General features: G+C 43.4%; 2 protein-coding genes across 3 annotated transcripts in view; one reads left to right on the top strand and one right to left on the bottom strand.

The window, feature by feature from the left end:
* Positions 1-204: 204 nt before the first annotated feature.
* Positions 205-3438, bottom strand: map1lc3c (microtubule-associated protein 1 light chain 3 gamma). The gene is made up of 4 exons (XM_070984530.1): positions 3348-3438; positions 3208-3263; positions 3019-3125; positions 205-1000 (listed from the first exon to the last, which is right to left on the bottom strand). Exons 1-4 carry the CDS (start codon positions 3406-3408, stop codon positions 838-840), a joined length of 387 nt encoding a protein of 128 aa, XP_070840631.1. The 5' UTR covers positions 3409-3438; the 3' UTR covers positions 205-837.
* A 2602-nt stretch (positions 3439-6040) lies between these two features.
* The window catches only part of strn (striatin, calmodulin binding protein), a 47122-nt gene continuing 34379 nt past the window's right edge, over positions 6041-18783 (top strand). The window contains exon 1 of one of the 2 annotated variants that reach the window (XM_070984327.1): positions 6041-6412. In XM_070984327.1, the coding sequence (XP_070840428.1) occupies positions 6194-6412 (219 nt within the window). In that variant the 5' untranslated portion in view covers positions 6041-6193. The remainder of the gene's footprint in view (positions 6413-18783) is intronic. The other variant, XM_070984336.1, reaches the window with a different exon arrangement.

The following is an 18783-nucleotide window of genomic DNA, read 5'->3' as shown; positions in this document are numbered from 1 at the left end:
ACTTTGGACCACAAACATTAAAAATCAACACATCTGGAGATACATGGTTTTCAGCAGACAGGAAGGGTTTGAAAAAGTCATTTGAACAGTAACTAATAACTAAAGCTGTAAGATTAACTGTCAGGACGAGGGATGAAGTGATACTCATGTTGTCTGCATCATTTCAAGAGAGCAGCATCACTTTACTGCAACATTGAGAAGGTTCACAAACAAGGCGGCAGCTGATGAAAGCTGGTTTCTGTTCAGCTCAATGACAGCGAGTCATTATTACTGACAGACACTGTGATGGACTGAAGGAGGAAGCGGAAGCAGCGAGAGAAAAGCAGCAAAGCTTCACATTTGAGACGCTGGAAGCGTGAAATGACTTTCTACGTGACCGCTGAGTGTCCAGACGAAAATTCAACAAGTCATTAAAAGATCAAACCTAATCTACTAAATGCTGAACTTCTATAAAAATCGAATATGAAGGCATCGATCTCACTTCCAACAAGTTTTTCAGTGCAGATTAAGAACAAAACAGACAAGAAGAAAGAGCATTCACCCATGTGTCGGACATTGACCAGGTACCCAAAAAAAAAAAAAAAAACCTTCCCCTTTTTGTTGAAAATGTGAAGAACCAACCTTGACATGAACACGTGACCCTCCTGAACCGCCAAACTGCACCTGAGATCACTACTACTGTGACTTAAGATTTATTGGATCCACATATTTTAAAATCCAACACAAAACATGTCAGACAAATATTACAATATATACAAATATTTTTCTATTTACAGCAGGTAAAGAGGCCGGCGGCCTTTAGCACTGAATAAAATCTGAAGGGGGCGGCAGCTTGTGTCAGTGTCCGAACATCTCCTGCGAGGTGTAGGTCATGTAGAGGAAGCCGTCCTCGTCCTGGTGGTCTTTGTACACCTGAGCCATGGTGAGAGACATGCTGGCCAGCCCGCTGCTGTTGATGAGCAGGTAGAAGGCCTGAGTGGGCAGCAGAGCCATGCGGTTCCTGAGAGACAAGACAAAGAGGTCATTAACGAGGCGTCCTGCAGACTGCACGCCGTCCGTTAGCTGCCTCACATACCTGCTGCTTCAGCGTTAACGTGGCTCCGCTATTGTTTTCTGACGCAGCTGTGGCCAAATTCCACTCAAAAATCTGCTACTTATTGTGTTCACATAAGCAGAAATGTTAGTATGCAGACTGAGACTGACTCTTAGTTTGCTCTCGAACACTACTGTCCCACAATGCATTGCGCAGAAGAAAATGAATCACTGATCGCAGCTTTTAAAACACAGGATGGACAAAACACCTCAAGAAAAAAAAAAAGAAAGAAAAAAATGTAATAAGTGAACTGATATTACTTCTAATTGATCCAAAATATTCACACTGGCAATAATTCACTTCCATGCTCCAGGTTTCATACTGAATGTGTTTTTGTAGAAAAAGCTGCTAACACTGATATTTTGGAGCTTAGAGCCCGTGAGTGTGTCATGTTGATGTGGAGGAGTCTTGCATGATGCTTCATGAAACAAACATGTGTGATGTAACTGCAGTATAACTGTATTACACCATGTGGGCTGTAACTGAACCTCAAGCTATAACTGATTCCAGAGCAGCCATCCGACTCTTAAGGCAATGACGCTTCCTTTACTGCTGAACCAGGACAGACTAAACGGCTGTTGACTTTCTGCTGTGTAATCATGACCAGAGGAAAATGAGGAACCTCAGGTCTGAAGAGAAGCAGCAAAACAAAAGATTCAAACCCAAAAGACCAGCGAGACTTCGGGCGGAAAGACAGCGATTAGATAAACATCCATCCAAATTCATTTCATCATGGAGATTAATTTCTGCCTGCACACCAAATAAGACGCTCGTAGCACTGAAAGATTTAAAAAGTCTTTCCAGGAACAAACGTATTATTTTCACTGCTCTGAGCTCCATCGTCTAAATGCCAGTTCCCCCCATCACCTGCACTCAAGGCTGAAGTCCCAAACGGGGATATCACAGCCTTCACGGATCAAACAAACCCTGTCTGCATGCAGGGGTGAGAAAAATGATCCTTTAAGTGAACTAATTTTGGAGGGATCTGATCTTTAATACAAGAGTTAATTGACTGAATGTTTCCAAAGCCAGTAAAATATATTCATGTACTGTAAAAGCTATCCGAGCAGCACAGATGTGACTCGACTTTAACTCATTTAAAAAAAAAAAAAAGAGAGAGAGAGAGAAAATCTGAAATGACCTTGTCACGTTTTCGTCAGCTGCTCTGCAAAAAATTGCCACATGAAGAAGAAACGGACGTTTCTGATTCTTTCCACAAAGCAGACCGATGCATCACAAGGTTGAGAGATCTGCCCGTTTGACTGAAGGCAGATCAGAAGAGTTTGACTGAAACAGGAACAGACTCGGTTTCTGCTGCGTAATCATGACCGGCGAGAATCAATGAAGTGACGTTTAGATCAACGTTTCCAGAACTCACTGACTGATCTTTAGTGTCTTTTTCCTCTATAAAGCGTGTCTGTGTAAATGCTCTTATTACAAAGCTGAAGATAAAATAGAAAAACTAACTTAAAGACTTTTCCTCTTATGTAGCTTTAAAGTTCATCACATACTGTTGTAGAGCTGACACAAACAAGATGATCAGCAGAAAAATTTAAATGTTAAAGCCATTTTTCAATCAAACATCAAACTGTTCTTGGTCCCAGGCTCTAATTTGTGAAGACGTTCTACTTATGAGACAATATATTGAATATTTTTGGGGTTTGGTTGAGCAAAAAGGGACATTTTCACTGTTTTCTAACATTTCAAACACTAAACCAATTCATGAAATAAACAGCAAATTGATCTTCAATAATCTTTAGCTGGAGGACTTTGTCCCATCACTCCCATCAAAAAAACATGTTCCCACTGAAACACTAAACAGACACTTTTCTGTCCCAACAGTCTTTCAACCTCCAGCTTTCTGAAGCATCAGTGAGTAAGTTCATCTTTGATTCAACCTGAAAAGTCAGTGAGATGAGCTTTACCTGATGATGGTGACAAACTGAGTCATGGTGAGTTCATGCGGCACCAGGAACTTGGTTTTATCCAGCGGAGGAAGATACTTTTCCCTCTCGTACCGCTCGATGATCACCTGTGAGCAGCCGTGAAACAGGTGAGAACAAAAAAAATCCCCTTTGATGGTTAATTCTGAGTCATTTGTGCCGCACACTTACCGGGATCTTGTTGGGGAACTTGGACTTTATCCCCACCACCTCTTGTTTCCTCGTTGCTGCAGAGGGAAAAAAGCACACATTAGATATGTTAAATGTCTGAGCTTGTTTTCCTCCGTGTTTCTGCTGTTCGAGACGTTTACCGAAGCTCTTCCTCTGTTTGAACGGTTTGTCTTGCAGCTGGGTTTTGTCAAACGGAGGCATGTTGTGTGTGAGCCGGTGTGTGATGGAGGAGCAGCGCGTCCAGCGCGAGGTCTGAGCGGAGCAGCAGTTAAATAGAGGCGGCTGCGGCGCATCAGCTGATTAGCACATGGTCGCAGTCACCGCGTGAATCATCTGCGGATTTAATCAAGTTAGAGCCGCAACGTGGAGCTCCGAGTCCGGCCCGACCCACCGCCGGATGCAGGGCCGGGCTGAGGCATTAAGGGCCCCGAGCAGAGGCCCCACTGCCATCAACCAGCGCTGGAGGAGCATTCAGAGTACTAATGCTACACTGTCAAAATGCTCTTCCACAAGAAAAAGCACTGAAAATATTACTGCAGTATAATCAGGAAAATGTACTGCAAGTATTCAAAGTAAAAGTGCAGTAAAATGTCCCCTGTGACTGCTCCACTGTTATATATGATCTCATTAGATTATTCTGACTAATGCATTCATGTAAAAGCAGGATTTTACTGCTGGGGTTGGTTGAGGTGGAGCTCATTTTGAACTATTTTGTAAAGGACTACAGCTAATGAATCTTTCCATTCTGGATTAAACTGCTGATTATTTTCTCCATGAATCAATTGATTGTCTGAGCCCAAAGTGACACCTTCACAATGTTTGTTTAGTCCAACCAACAGCCCAAACCTCAACATTATGACAAATGAATTAAAATGATTCAAAGGAAAAGCAGCAAATCTTCTCATTTGAGAAGCTGGAGCTGGAACTGGTCATGTTTTGCTGTTTGTACTGCACTGTTTTCAGGAGCAGTTTAACAGAATAAATGAGCATTCATCAGGATTCATCAGTTCAACCAAACAAGCTTCTCAATTATTATTTTCTTCATTTTTCCACCATATACTTCAATAAATTCATTCATTTAAACTCCACGTTTAGCAGTCATTTTGTTCCTGATGCCACTTTGATTCCATTTCAGCCTATCTATGAAAATTAATTGCTTTATTTTCACAATAGGAGAAAAATGTACGTTTATTTTATTCATTTTTTTTTTTTACATGAACTTTGAATCTGATTTACACGACAAGTGTCGTAGGACGGTGACGTAATGAGTGCTCTACTTTAATTGGATCATTTTGTTGTCGTTCACCCGATCAGCCAAATGATGTGAGAAGATTTACGGTAGGTGGGACTGAGGTGAGTTGATGTCACCGCACAGGTGTGTGAAGCGATGACAGGTGAGCCAAAGAAACACCGGTAATGAAATGATTCTGCCTTCAAAATAAAAGTTTCCTGAGCCGATCAAAATCAGTCGAGAAAATGTCCCAGTGATTGTTTGAAGTGGACCATCATGAAATACAAACTCTAATACTAGAATCATTTGTTAGTCAGTCAACTCGCTGAAACCATCACTAATTATATTATATTATATTATATTATATTATATTATATTATATTATATTATATTATATTATATGGCGCAGCAGGTAGTGCGCGTGCCTCACAGCAAGAAGGTTGCCGGTTCGATCCCCGGGTCAGGCGGGGCCTTTCTGTGTGAAGTTTGCATGTTCTTCCCGTGCATGCGTGGGTTCTCTCCGGGTACTCCGGCTTCCTCCCACAGACCAAAAACATGCTCATTAGGTTAATTGATGACTCTAAATTGTCCGTAGGTGTGAATGTGAGTGTGAATGTTTGTTTGTCCTTGAATGTGGCCCTGCAATAGGCTGGCGACCGGTTCAGGGTGTACCCCGCCTCTCGCCCATTGTAGCTGGGATAGGCTCCAGCCCCCCGCAACCCCGAAAGGGATAGGCGGTATAGATAATGGATGGATTATATTATATTATATTATACATATATTACTTTTGAAACTGAAACCAAGCACAAACCTGAAAAAAGACAAAAACATTTTATATTAAAGATTAATTCAGTGTGAAAGAGCAACACATTCGTATTGAATTGATTTAAAAAAAAAAAAAAACAAGATTCTAACCACTTAATTACAAATTTGTGCAGGAGTTTGCATCAGTGTGATTGCAAGCTTGTGAAAGTGAGATTTCGCAATTAATTACATGAATTATATTTTATACGAATTTCCCTAAAACAATTCTGCCTCGGTATTATTATTATTATTATTATTATTATTATTATTATTATTATTATTATTATTATTATTATTATTATTATTATTATTATTATTAAGGGCTGCACGGTGGCGCAGCAGGTAGTGCGCGTGTCTCACAGCACGAAGGTTGCCGGTTCGATCCCCGGGTCAGGCGGGGCCTTTCTGTGTGAAGTTTGCATGTTCTTCCCGTGCATGCGTGGGTTCTCTCCGGGTACTCCGGCTTCCTCCCACAGACCAAAAACATGCTCATTAGGTTAATTGATGACTCTAAATTGTCCGTAGGTGTGAGTGTGAGTGTGAATGGTTGTTTGTCCTTGCATGTGGCCCTGCAATCGGCTGGCGACCGGCTCACGGTGTACCCCGCCTCTCGCCCATTGTAGCTGGGATAGGCCCCAGCCCCCCGCAACCCCGAAAGGGATAGGCGGTATAGATAATGGATGGATTATTATTAACTGCATCGCTTACGGTATTTTGCTGCACTTGCACGTTAACGTTGGTTTTATTTTGAAATTTCAGAGCGGAAGTCATGTGTCTGCGTTGGTCCAGCAGCTCGACGGTTGTCTCATCACCTGACAGCTGGTTCAGACAGGAGTTGCGCTGCCCAGCAGAGAGGGCTGCGGATGGACTATATTTCCCTGCTGAGGATATCTTACTGGAGCGGCTGAGTGTCCCGGAACGAAACAGAAGCCACAACGCCCTGGTCCCGCCATGGACGAGCAGGCGGGCCCCGGTGTCTTCTTCAATAACAACAACTCTGGTTTGCCGGGCGGTGGGAATATTAAAGCTCCGCAGACTGGCGACTTCGGTGGCGGAGAGGCGGCCAGAGCTCATTACAACATCCCGGGGATTTTACACTTTCTCCAGCATGAGTGGGCCCGCTTCGAGGTGGAGAGGGCACAGTGGGAGGTCGAGCGGGCCGAGCTGCAGGTAAGTGGCCGTAATCACAGAGGTTTCTATCGTCGGACATTGTTCTGTTTGCTAGCTAAGCTTCGTCCAGACTGGTGAGGACGTCGCGCTAAACCGCATTTAAAAATGTAGGAAGTAATGGTTTAAGGGCTTATCAACAAGTAAATGTCCTTGATTGAGTAGTAGATATAACATAGTTTGAGTATAAAAGATCCATTATTTGATTCGGCATTAGTGTAATCCAGCAATTGGCACATTTTCTGGTAACATTTGTACTTTAGGGGATGCTTCTCGCCATTTGCCGCTGTCCTCTGTGGTGCATGTTGGTGTGTACAGGGGATGACGCACATTGTTTCTGAAATGTAAAGTTTCTTGTTAAACAGGCTGCTTGGCTCATCATTATAAAGCCGAATTTAAGAACGAGTCCTTGTGGATCCAGAAAATGTGTTACTGTTGTTCATGAGGATTGTGTGCCAATGTCAAACATGACGGCATAGAATTGTGTAATATTTCAATGGCTGTTCCGCTCAATGTTATCTTCACTGACGGTGTGTCCGCGCTACTTGCTAACCAGGTTAGCTGTGGATGAGGTCTCAGGCTTTCCCGTTGGTACTGTGTCGACTGCGAGCAGTTGTATGACAGTGTAATGTTGGCTTGTTTTTGTGTAATACAACTCAGCAAACCTGCGTTGTTTTATTGTTGATGTCCGATTACCTGTGCAGCGCAGAAATTCCTGTAGGTAAGATCCATTATCGGACATGGAGCCTTGTGTGGCTAATAGCCACTGCCTGACATTATTTTGGTATTTTATCGGGATCTCTTCATCTTGCTTTCATCATCACATGTTGACCAAAACAAAACAGTCAGGACTACAGAGAGCCCCGACACTAACAGGAAGTTTCGTCCCCGCGCATACCTGACTGCGCGCCCGTTGTTGGTGTCCGATAAAGGACGCATAGACGTTGCATTTCCTTGCAGTGCGTGATCTGGTTGAGTCACGAAACGTTGGTGTGTCGGTGTGTCAGCTGTAACTTTATATTTGGAGCCAACCCTAATCGGTCTACTGAGCCTCTGTAGCACCAGAGTCTGGTTCAGGTGTGGAAGCTGTAATCTGACAAAATATTGTTGTTTTTACTGCAGTGATGACAAACCAACAGCTGTGAAGAACCAGCCCAGTCAGTCTATAAATATGCTGATCTGGATTGTTTATTGAACGATGTGATACTGATGATAGTCAACATTCCAGTCAACGGTTGAGCTGACACATTATCTGAATATCTTTGAGCTCTTTTGCAGTAAAAAGTAATGATGGTCACATAACACTGTTTCACTAAGAAGCAGCTACAGGAGCTTATTGAAGCAGTGGCATAGAGACCTGATTTGTGACCAGGACCAGCAATTGTTTGGACCTTTTTGATAATTCAGTTTTATTTACTTTGAGCCAAATCATAACAGAAGTTGTCTCAAGAACAGGACCAAACTCTAAATGTACATTAAAGATGCAAAACTGCCAACATAAAGTATGAAACCGGCAAAATTATGACACACAATCAGGAGAAAAAACCTGTCTGTTGACATGCTGACAAAGCTAACTTTTAAAGGTAACTCTCTGTTCTTAAGTTTTTAATACTCAGTGTTACTGACCGTATAGATCAGTAAATAAAAAGTATTGATCTTTGTAACCCAACCTTTTTTACGATGTGTAGTAGTTATTAACAACTACCAGTGTGTCCTGGATCTGCTGCGTTCATGTTGAGGATTATCAGCCGATAAATCACAGACACTGAATCACTGCTGAAAGGTTTAAGTGTCGGGAGGATGGTGAAAACGTTAATTACAGCCATTTCATTGCAGTAAATCTGTAACCTAGTTAGTGCAGGGATCAAGCTGCGGTGCTTTATCAACAGAAACGAGTTACAGTTCAGTTAAATGAAAGAAGGGTTTGTAGAAAAACATGTTTATGTTTCTCAACGTACGGCGTTGAAAAAAGTTGTTTGGTATTGGTGCTAAAACTTAGGTGTTTTTACCAGTTAATTTGTACAACAACAATAATAATAATTAGGTGAAGCTGTTTGCATGATTGTTTCGATCCTGTGCTGACTCATTCTGCTGGATTTCATGCTGTAAATGTTTACATCCTACTTTAAAATGTGGTACCTCAGTGTATCTGATGCTGCTTTAACCACACTGAACATTCATTTTTGCTGATTCATTAAATACATCTGATGTGTTTAATTAAAACAGTTTATTTTTCCACGCTGCTCTGCATTTCAGCAAGAACAGTTTAATCTAAAAAATCAGTCTTTAACACATTTTCCACCAAAATGCCAACAGCTGGCTTTGCTCTGCCTCATCTGCATGAACCTCCCACCTGTTTGTCCCTCTCCTCCCACCTGTGCACTGCGCTCTGTGCTGACCGTCAGAATGCAGACGGGCAAAGTGAATTTCAAGGTCAGAGAGCTGCTTGTGCTGGTCGTTAATCATTTCTTGAAAAAACAAAAAAAAAACAACACATGACAGTGGTGCAGTTTTTTTTTTCCCTGTTTGCATCGCAGTGCTGCGACTCACCGGACCTTCATCACACAATCTGGGAGCAGGATTACACTGGACCCACGCAGGATGGCTGTTATCACAAAGTGTGTGGGAACCTTTATCTTTTATGAGCAGCTGTAGTCCGGCTGTGTATTCAAGCTCAGCATGGTCTGACCTCTCTGTCTGTTATATTACATACAGGAAGTGAGAGTCATCAGCCGACCTGCGGTGTGATGACAGTGGATCCATAAAGGGAAGCACTTCCTGTGAGGCTGAGTTAATGATGTGTGGCATATGTGCACCATCTACCTTTACTGCACCCTCCAAGCCAATCACACAGCAGCGTCATCTGTGTCGTCCGGCTGTTTGAGGGCTTTTGTTCTGAAGACGAGAGTTTTGCCTCACAGATCAGAGACTGCGTAAAGCCATCAGTCTGCAGCGCCATTTGATTTTTAATTTTCCTTCCCATTGAGCTGGGAGCCGATCAAAGCGTGACAGAGCCGCTGGTCAGCCGGGGCCAGAAACCAATTTCAGCTCTAAATCCATTTGTTCTGCTGCCGTGTTGTTTGAATGCGTCGCTGCAGACGGACTGCATGTCGTTAGCGTCTGAAGCGGAGAGCGTCGCTTCCTCTGAGGTAATCCTCTGCAGGGAAAAGGAAGAGGAAACGAAGGAAGCTGGCACACAAAATGGGAGAGATTACTCAGTTTATTATGGAAAAACAAAGAAAAAGTCTTGTGTGAAGGAAGTTTCCTAAAGAGAGGGAGGAGGTAGAGTCTGACATCTCAGCTGAAGGTTATAGTCATCTTCAGCATCGTCCAGTTCTTCCTCAGAGATCGTTGATTTTTTTCTTTGCTTTTTTTGTGCAGCTTAAATCAGGACAGTTGGCATCATTTCTAACTTTTACAGTTTTTTTTTTTTTAAATCTGGAAGTTTAAAAAATCTGCTTCCAGCAGATGTCCTTCTTTTTTTTACACAAGTGCTAAACATAAACAAACATTTTTTTATTAGTTATTTAAATAATTCTGCTGAAGATGAACTGAGCACCACCTGTTACAGCTGAAAAATGACTGTTTCTAAATGACCCAAAAAAATCTTTCATTTCTGTTCTGATATTTCTTGTTACTGAGCAGTTTAACTGCTGAGCTAATAATGACCATAATGACCGGTCAGTTTATCAGTCAACCCATCCAACAGTTTGATTATTTATCATATTCTCACTGGAAGTGAGTGGATTTGTAACGATATGATCAAGATTGATTGTTTCAGTGGTTCAATACAAACAAAATGAGTTCTTCAAAGTTTAACACGTGAGGGTTTTTTTTCCCCCTGATGCGTTTATGCAACAATAGACCAGAGTTCATTGCATCGAGTATCAGTGTAGTCATTTCTGTGTGATTCCTGCTGGGACGTGACATTGAGGGGAAGTCATGCGTGAGCTTCGTGAGCGGGTCGCACACTCACCACTCTGGTTCAGGAGGATGTTTGCCGCTCAGCTTCCTTCCTCTCCGGCCGCGGCTATAAATACACGGCGGAGAGGATGACGACCGGCCAACACACACACACACACACACACACACACACACACACACACACACACACACACACACACACACACACACACACACACTATGGTATACAGTGTCTGGCACGATCCCACTGCGCTCACCTGATGAATTACATTTAAAAAGTCACCCGTCACATAATTGTCTTTCCACACAATGAGTTCCCTGTAGCATTCAGTATTCAGTGAAAACAAATATTTCTGTTATTGTACTGATAGAATTAATGCAGTGGACATTATTTACCATGTGAGTAAAGTGCCTGGCCTTTGTTAGTAACCAGCCTTTATTTGCTTACACTGCTTATATCTGTAGGAGTAGTATTGAAGCTGATTAGTTGGATCAGATGTCAGCCAGACGTGGCGATCCACATGAAAAACAGGTTTCTGTTCTGCTCCACTTCTCCAGGAGCTAATGATTCGTAAAGCTGCTGCTGATGTTACACCAACACTTCTTGCTTGTGCCTCAGTGAATGGAAGGCAGTGAAGTGTTGATCATGATATCTGTGGTCAGATAATGTTACTCAAGATCACTACCACAGTATTTCTAAGGTCTTGTCCGCATGCACACGAATGTTGTTGAAAACAGGGTTTGTCTTCACTCTCAAAAGAAATCCCGTCCATTTGTAAAAACACAGTTGAAGTGCTGTCAAAGCCACAACCAAACGCGGCGGCGTCTGTGTTGTGGAGCTGTTGGATTATGTAGTAGTGACCCTTGTAGTGCCTTCTGACACACCTGTTCCTCAATAAAAGTTGAAGAGGAGCCGTACGTTTATGTGTAAACATGTAAAAACTCCTGTTAGCGATGTTAACACAAGTGTTACTTTGGCCACATCTGCCATTACACAAAATCTCCTGATGTAAACAAAGGAGATAACAGAACACACTCTGTCGTCAATGGACCAAAAATGTTCTTTCTCCGTCCTCACTTCAGCACTACAGGCAGTTTTCCAAAAGCTCAGTTTTCAGTGACTTAAAACTGTGTTTTTGTGTGACCGAAACTCCAAAACACAGAAAAAACATTTAAAACATACATTTAAAAAAACATCCAGTTGAGGTTCTGAGCTTCTTGTCAGGGGGTCATTTTTAAACCTGGTATGGACAAACATGGCTGCACAGAGGAGCGGTTTAGAGTACTCTCAGATTGACGTCACATCTTATTAACAACACATTTTTAACAGCTGGAGTTCAACAGTCCTGGAGGAGCTACGCTGTTTAGTGTCACTTTGGGTTTGTAATTAAAAGATGGAGTCAGGCGAAACAGCTTGGCAGAGAGACGCAGGAGCATGTAATGGACGCACAGGTCAGTGAATGCAGCATCAGAGGGGTTTCAATGTCTGAGCACTTCCACTTCACATACAGATGAGTCACATTAATCAGTTTCACACAAGATCGGTGCACGCCTGACTCCGGTGATGCAAAGTTTTTGGCTCCGGTTAGCTGTTGCTTATTTGACTAAAGCGGCTGCTGTTGGAGGATTTCATCCTTCTGCTGCCTGAACAGTTCAGACCACGAGCTCAATAAACAGATAAAGCATCAGACAAACAGGCACAGGCCTCAGGTCCGTTGCTTATCGAGCTCTGGAGTATTTAGAAAGTTTGGCAGAGTGCCTGGTGATGCTGTGTACTCGCTGTGGCTCTGACCTTTGACCTCCTCACTCATCATTTTCTTCTAATGCTGCCGATCTTGAAACCGAAGCTTCCTCCAGTCCGACTCTGCCAGGACGTCAGCGTGGATGAGAGCATCAGCTGATGTAACCGCGATAACACACAGGGAGCGTCGGACAGGAACAGAACGGAGGGAGTTACTCCTTCAGGCGAACAGCGCGCTCATTCTGCACCGATGAGCGAATGAAAATAAAAGGATGAAACTGTTAATTACATAAGATCACAGATGTGATGGAGGATGGTTTTCTGAAATGAAAAATGGAAAAGATTATAGCACTTCTACACCCTCCAGCCTCGTGTACACGGTGTACCATCAGAGTAAAGGTGTTCACGTGGTGAAGGATGTGATGTCCGCTGGAGCGTTGAGTAATTCTGCTCTTATCTCTCTGCTGCCTTGTTTCAGCAGCCCATTTCCTTCACTAATTAAATGATATTTCCCCACACAGACACAGATGTGTTCAAACCCCTGCTGCTCTGTGTGTGTCTGTGTGTGTGTGTGTTCAGTTTGACACGTTGTTCACATTCCTGCATCCCTTGTTTGAGCAGCCGCTGCAGCTCTTCACATGTTTGATACTGAACACAGACTGCGTCATGCAGGCGACATTCAGTCGAGTTGATCCCTTCATTTTTATGCTCAGTCTGCTCTGAATAGTCAAGGTCAGTGTTATTAAATTATAATAAAAGCTACTCATCTGTACTTTCCAACCAGGGACACAACCATTATTGATCGTTGATCTGAAGAGCTGAAAAGTCTGCTGTACATCATGATGTCGCTCTCCTACTGTCAGTGGATTGTACTGTACAGTACAGGAGGAGATACAAACCTTCAGGGTGTGCACATCATGTGCTGGATGGAGAACACATACCACCACTTAAAAACACCATCACTGGATGGCGATGCTTCAGGGAATAAAAATGTTATTTTGGGTGAGTTAACAGTAGTCTAGGCTTACAAGTAGCCCATGTCCCACTTAGTGGCTGTCTCATCCACTTTAGCCAAAGTATCTCTGCACCGCCGACACATTGTTGCCTCATTTAACCACAGAAGCTCTTTATATCAAAGGGTGGTGTTGTGTATTGAGCTGTCACTTTATGTGCCAACACTTGAAGTTTCCCCCGAAAGGACATCTCTCCTTTTTAATAGACTGTTGATATCATATCATTACCACATTGGCATGTGGTGAGTCCTGCTATCGCGCGCTCTCAGCTAACTGGTGTCTGGACTCAGCCAGAGATGGTTTGTTTTCATTTGGTGAGCAGAGTCAGTTCTGGATTCACATTCATGTTCAAAATGGTATTTGACTCTTTCTACTCACAAACCTCACCGTGCAGCACCACCCCAGCACTTTGTATCTAAATAATGCAGCTGGAGGCTTCTACGGAGTTGAAGTTACATGCATGAGAAGGAAAGTAAGCCCAGTAAGAGTGTCTTATGTAACAACTGAACCGTCCAACAACAGTTCAGCAACAACTATCTCCTTCTCTTTGTACAACAACAAGAACATCAACAACTACAGGGCCCGGGTTTCTGCCACCCAGCCGGACGTCTTCGTTCCTCCTCTCCTCCTTCTTCTTAACACTCTCTTTCTTTTCTTTTTGTCTGTCTGTCTGTCTGTCTGTCTGTCTGTCTGTCTGTCTGTCTGTCTGTCTGTAAAGCTGCCGTATAAGGAATGGCATGCACACCTGCTTGTTTTTCAGACGGGCGTCCGCTGCAGGGAGGAATGCCACCCCGAGCCACGCCTCAGCACTGTAACCAGGCTTTGTTTAACCAGGCCTTCAGCCAAGATTTCCCCTGACATGAAGGCACTTTCCCCTCAGCTTGACGTGAACTGGGACTGTATTTAGCCAGCACTGCTGCTCACAATACGAGTTACAGTCCAGCCAGCCAGCTGGATACCTGGAGCCCATACTGATTTCCGCAGAGTAAAAAATATCTGCTAACAGGATTGAGAGTTAGCATCAAGTTCAATGTCATCACACACTTGACGTGTAAACGTAATTCTTTACTTCTGCCGTGATCACAAAGATAAGAGAACATTGTTTCACCTCCAGCTTCTCTGAGAGAACCCTGATCTCATGCCAACAGAAAGAAGAACCTCTTCTACAAGCAGATGAAGAAGTGCTTTTTTGGTTTTTGGATGCGCAGCTATCCCACCAGGAGGTCCTATAATCAGCGTTGAGAATTGCCACGTATCAGATTTCGACATATTGAACTGAAAACCTCTGAGAAGCTGAAGAGTGAAGATGCGCTGTTAGTCTTGATGATGAAGAACCTGAAGCGTGTTGTGCTGTCACTGGTTGTCGGTGGGTAATCGTGCTTGTAAGGCTACATCTCCGTGGCTGTGAATCATTTCCTGTGTGCGCTGCCAGCGGGGTCGTCTGGAAGCTTGTGAGTGTGAGTTAGTTATCTTGCAGGGCATCGTGGATGCACAGCAGCCATGACCAGAATCTGTGATGCTCTGATGACTGATTGAGTCAGACTGATGACCTGATTCCAGTTTGACATCCTCTGACCAGAGCAAATCCACTGTTGGACCACATTAGAAATGCAGGTCAAAGTGGACGTGGATGAAGAAAAGGGAGCAGAACTCCTGAGGGCTGCCCACAAGGATCAGGTCAAGAAAACTCATCAGTGTCTGGACTTATTTCTGGTTTGTTCTTAACACAGAAGCAGTAGCAGCCTTTGCTACGAGCAGCTAACGCAGTGTTTGCCCCAACAACTGAAGAAATATGTGAAGTTATTTTTGTAAGTCGACACAGAACAATCTGTCACGTTCAATATCAACCACACTTGATATTTTTCTGTCACAATTTTGGACGTAGACGTGGATGTGGGAAGATGATGGATGCATTCTTAAGCCTGTCGGCACAGCGATGATTGGCAAGTTGTTTATCCAACCAGGGGAAGAGCTGCGAATGAGCACAACACTTGACCTATTTAATTCACTGAATAAATCAGAGATGTGATTCACAGGTCTGGAAGCAGTCTTCAGAGCATTTCGACTAAACTTAAAACAGAACCGCAGTGCTTAAGAAGATGTGATCTAGCAGAGAGCAATACAAAAAAGAGAAGAAAGTGTGTCAGGAAAACTGAAAATGCCTGCCATTAAATAGGACCGACATGCAATTCATTTGAATTTATTTGGACATGACCCCACAGTGTAATGCATGAATCTGAGATACAGTGAGCTGTGACAGCCTTTATGTTTTCACTGCTACACTGTGTGACAGCACACGTGTGAGTGAGCAGTCGGAGGAGGTTGTGTAGCTCATGTTGCTCCAGTCATTTCTGGGAGCCTCTGCTGGTTTGTCCTCAGATGTGTTGTCATTGTAAAGTCAGAGAGCTGCTTCTTACAATCTTTGTTGCTCAAGAACCCAAAATACTTCTACAACCTGCTTCTCGGAGGCTTCGATGCTGCGATCGTCTGATCAGCTCTGCTTTTTTCACTATTGTCCCTGAAATCCAGGTGCGTACCGTCCACAACGCATCCAAACGGAGCCGATCGCTGCCATTCTGCACACTTTGTGCAATTCCACCGGGTTTGTTCTGTCTCTGTTTCCGTAGTGTCCCAGAAGCAGCTCTCCGCTCCATGGAGAATACGCGCCAACTCTATTTTTGACGGACAACGTGTCAGCCTGCACAGAGCGAATCGAGCCAGACAGAAAGTCAGACACAGGAACACTGGAGAGAATGGGGGAAAATTTCAAAATAAAACACCCCGTTTAGACTCCCAGTCATACATCAACAACAAACACAATCAAATCAGACAAAAATAGAAACCATTTAACTACAAAGCCTCCTTGCATGACCAAATCTGCAAAATCAGGCAGACGAAACACTCGTTATGGAGATCCGCCTGCTGGAATCTCTGGATTCTCTGATGGGCCAATAAGGCTGTAAGCTTTCCTCCCAGTACCAGTTGGAATATACATCAGTTTAAGACTGGTTCTTGGTACACATCCCTACGACTTACTGAAGTGACTGAGCTACAGTGGCACCAGTTCAGGTCCACAACAACAAAACATCAACGTCAGTAACTTCACTTCAGGTACGGTGGTTTCTCCACTGGGAGGAAATAGTAATCATCTTTTGGCTTTGATGACCTTTGACCTCCCAGTGTTGACAGCTCTGAGTTAGAAGCAAAAGTGGGAGGCTGAGAATTACCACTAAGTGTTGGTGGCTTACACACACACACACACACACACACACACACATACACACTCACAAGCAGTACTGCATCAGTAAGAACAAATAGTTCCTGGGCTCTCCTGCTTGTACACACACATACATCTGACGCAATACACAATACACCCACACACTGACACACAAACACACACACACACACACATACACATACTTTCAGCAGTGAGTGAGGATTGGCAGGCTCTCTCTCCCTCTCACTCACACACACACACACACACACACACACACACACACACACACACACACACACACACACACACACACACACACATACACACACAGTGGAGTTTTGTCAAGTGTCAAGCCTACTGACTTCATTAAATCCAGTGAGCAGGAGTCCCAGCCTGCCTCACGCTGGATAATGTGCGTACACTGAAGTTGAAATTAGATCCACTAATGATGGTGCTTATCAGAAGAGATAATGATGGTAATAATATTGGATAATAACAGTCATTCCGCACAGTTGTTGGTTTTGTGCTGAAAGCCTCAAAGAGAAAAGGAGGCAGCTGAGTTTGCTGCTTTTCTCTGTTTTGAACTGTGGATGTTTTGGTTTTGGATCGTAAATTTAACATGCATTTCTGACATTTTATAAGATTCATCAGAAAAATAATCAGCAAAGTATGGCGGCAGCATGAAGCATAGAACGTGAGCTTAGCAGTTTAGACTCGATTGATATAAACAATACTCCCCGGAACTAAGCTTCATCCAGGAGGTGATTTTGTACAAATTTAATTAAGCCTATCATAATAATTGTAACATGATTACACATAACACAAGAACCTAAGCTTTAACATCCACACTAAGCTTGCATATGCAGTATAAGCATGCATGTGTAAAGACAAGCGCCAAAAACTTAGCGTGGTCGATCCTGAAGCACCACAACGTTAACGGGAAAACTCCGGCATCAGCCCCAAAACCGCATCTGACAGGTGGAATGATCAGTCCAAAGTAATGCCACCAGCAGAAACAGAAGGGAGGAAGCTGGTGCAAACACTGAAACTCACCCCCTACCCCCTCTGAAGTGACTTAATCTGGCTGATGTTTGCTTTGGAAACGCTGACAGCAGTGGCAGCAGCAGCTGCATAGTGTAGCTTTGGGATGAACAGTGTGGCGGCAGGCAGCAAAAGAATGACGTGATTTACAGCTTATACACACGGCCATGATTAGAACGTGCACTGGATATGTGTTGCAATGAGAGGAGTATCTCATTGCGCTGCAGCGCACTCAAACTTCTTGAACTGGCTCGAAGGCTTCGATTCATTCCTGACAAACTTTGGTTTGTTTTTCAGGAACTGAGAGTCAAGTATGCATCTTACCTGCTGCCTCTCACGCACAGTTTGGTTTCTCCTTCCTCCTCATACATGTTCATACATACAGAGCAAATCAGCAGCAAGATGAGCTAAGGCACAAATGGTCCCTGTGGGAAGATTTGGGCAACACTCTACAGCAATAAGCACAGCCTCAGTGTTTTCTCTGGGGAGCTGAAATGAGGGTACATTCTTGTATTTACCTCTGCTGCTGCCAGTAGAGTGATGCTAATAACTCACTTCCTCTTACTGTGGGTTAGTGCTGGACCTCCAATATGGCCAAAACAGCCAATTTCCTCCAGTCCCTGAGGAGATCAAGGCTTCAGTAATAACAGCCTCACAGAGTCAGCCTTGGTCAGACGTTCTCTGGTGGAGATATAAACAGCTTTAAGGTGGTGCTACGCTAAGTTTAAAACAAGACTCCTCTGTCAGAGCACTTCAAGTCAAGTTTCAAGTTATTCAAGGCACGTCTTCATTAAATCAAAAGCGATTTGAGACAAGGTCAAGTCTAAAATAATGTCTTGATAAGTTATGATAAGTCCAGTGTCAAATCTGAGAGAACAAGTCAAGTCTCATCTTTTTTAATTGAGAGAAGACTCCAAGTTTGAAGCTTAAATCTAAAATTTTCTGGTAATTTCAGAAAACCTTTGATTAAACATCTGTTTGTGATCACTTCACCACTCATAACACCGACTAATTTGGAGTGTAGATAATGGTAATGCTTGTTAGCTTGCTGAGTATTTACTGAGCTAGCCACCTCAGTGTTAATGCTAACGCATCTGATTAGCATTTGGAGGCTGGCAGACAATAGAGGAGTGAATGAAGCGAGCATCACTTGGTGGATGATGGAGGGTGAACGCTACTGTCCCCGGTGACGAGACAGAAGATGAAGGTTTGAGAAACTCAGTTCGGTACCACGACATTTACACTGTTGGATACGTACGCATCCTGTTTTAATGAACCTCTTTCCTGTAAGAGGTGACAGCGTTGATCAGTTGGCCAGTGGGTTTGTCCGTCTGAGTGATATTTCAACAGATACTTGCCAGTATCCCAAGAAACTGTTGAATTTTCATCGATCACGCTGGGAGAACACACCTTCTGGAATCCTGACATGTGGCAATGA

The sequence above is a fragment of the Chaetodon trifascialis genome, chromosome 2, assembly GCF_039877785.1.
Source record: "Chaetodon trifascialis isolate fChaTrf1 chromosome 2, fChaTrf1.hap1, whole genome shotgun sequence".
In the NCBI taxonomy this organism is placed as follows: domain Eukaryota; kingdom Metazoa; phylum Chordata; class Actinopteri; order Chaetodontiformes; family Chaetodontidae; genus Chaetodon; species Chaetodon trifascialis.
This window is presented reverse-complemented; position numbering and strand designations above follow the sequence as displayed.

Bases quoted from the DNA above. Each gene is read 5' to 3' on its own strand.
- map1lc3c (XM_070984530.1), bottom strand. From the start codon at position 3,408: ATGCCTCCGTTTGACAAAACCCAGCTGCAAGACAAACCGTTCAAACAG. The intron at 3,264-3,347 runs GTAAACGTCTCG...TTCCCTCTGCAG, and splicing joins CAAACAGAGGAAGAGCTTCG to CAACGAGGAAACAAGAGGTG. The intron at 1,001-3,018 runs GTAAAGCTCATC...CTTGTCTCTCAG, and splicing joins CAGTTTGTCACCATCATCAG to GAACCGCATGGCTCTGCTGC.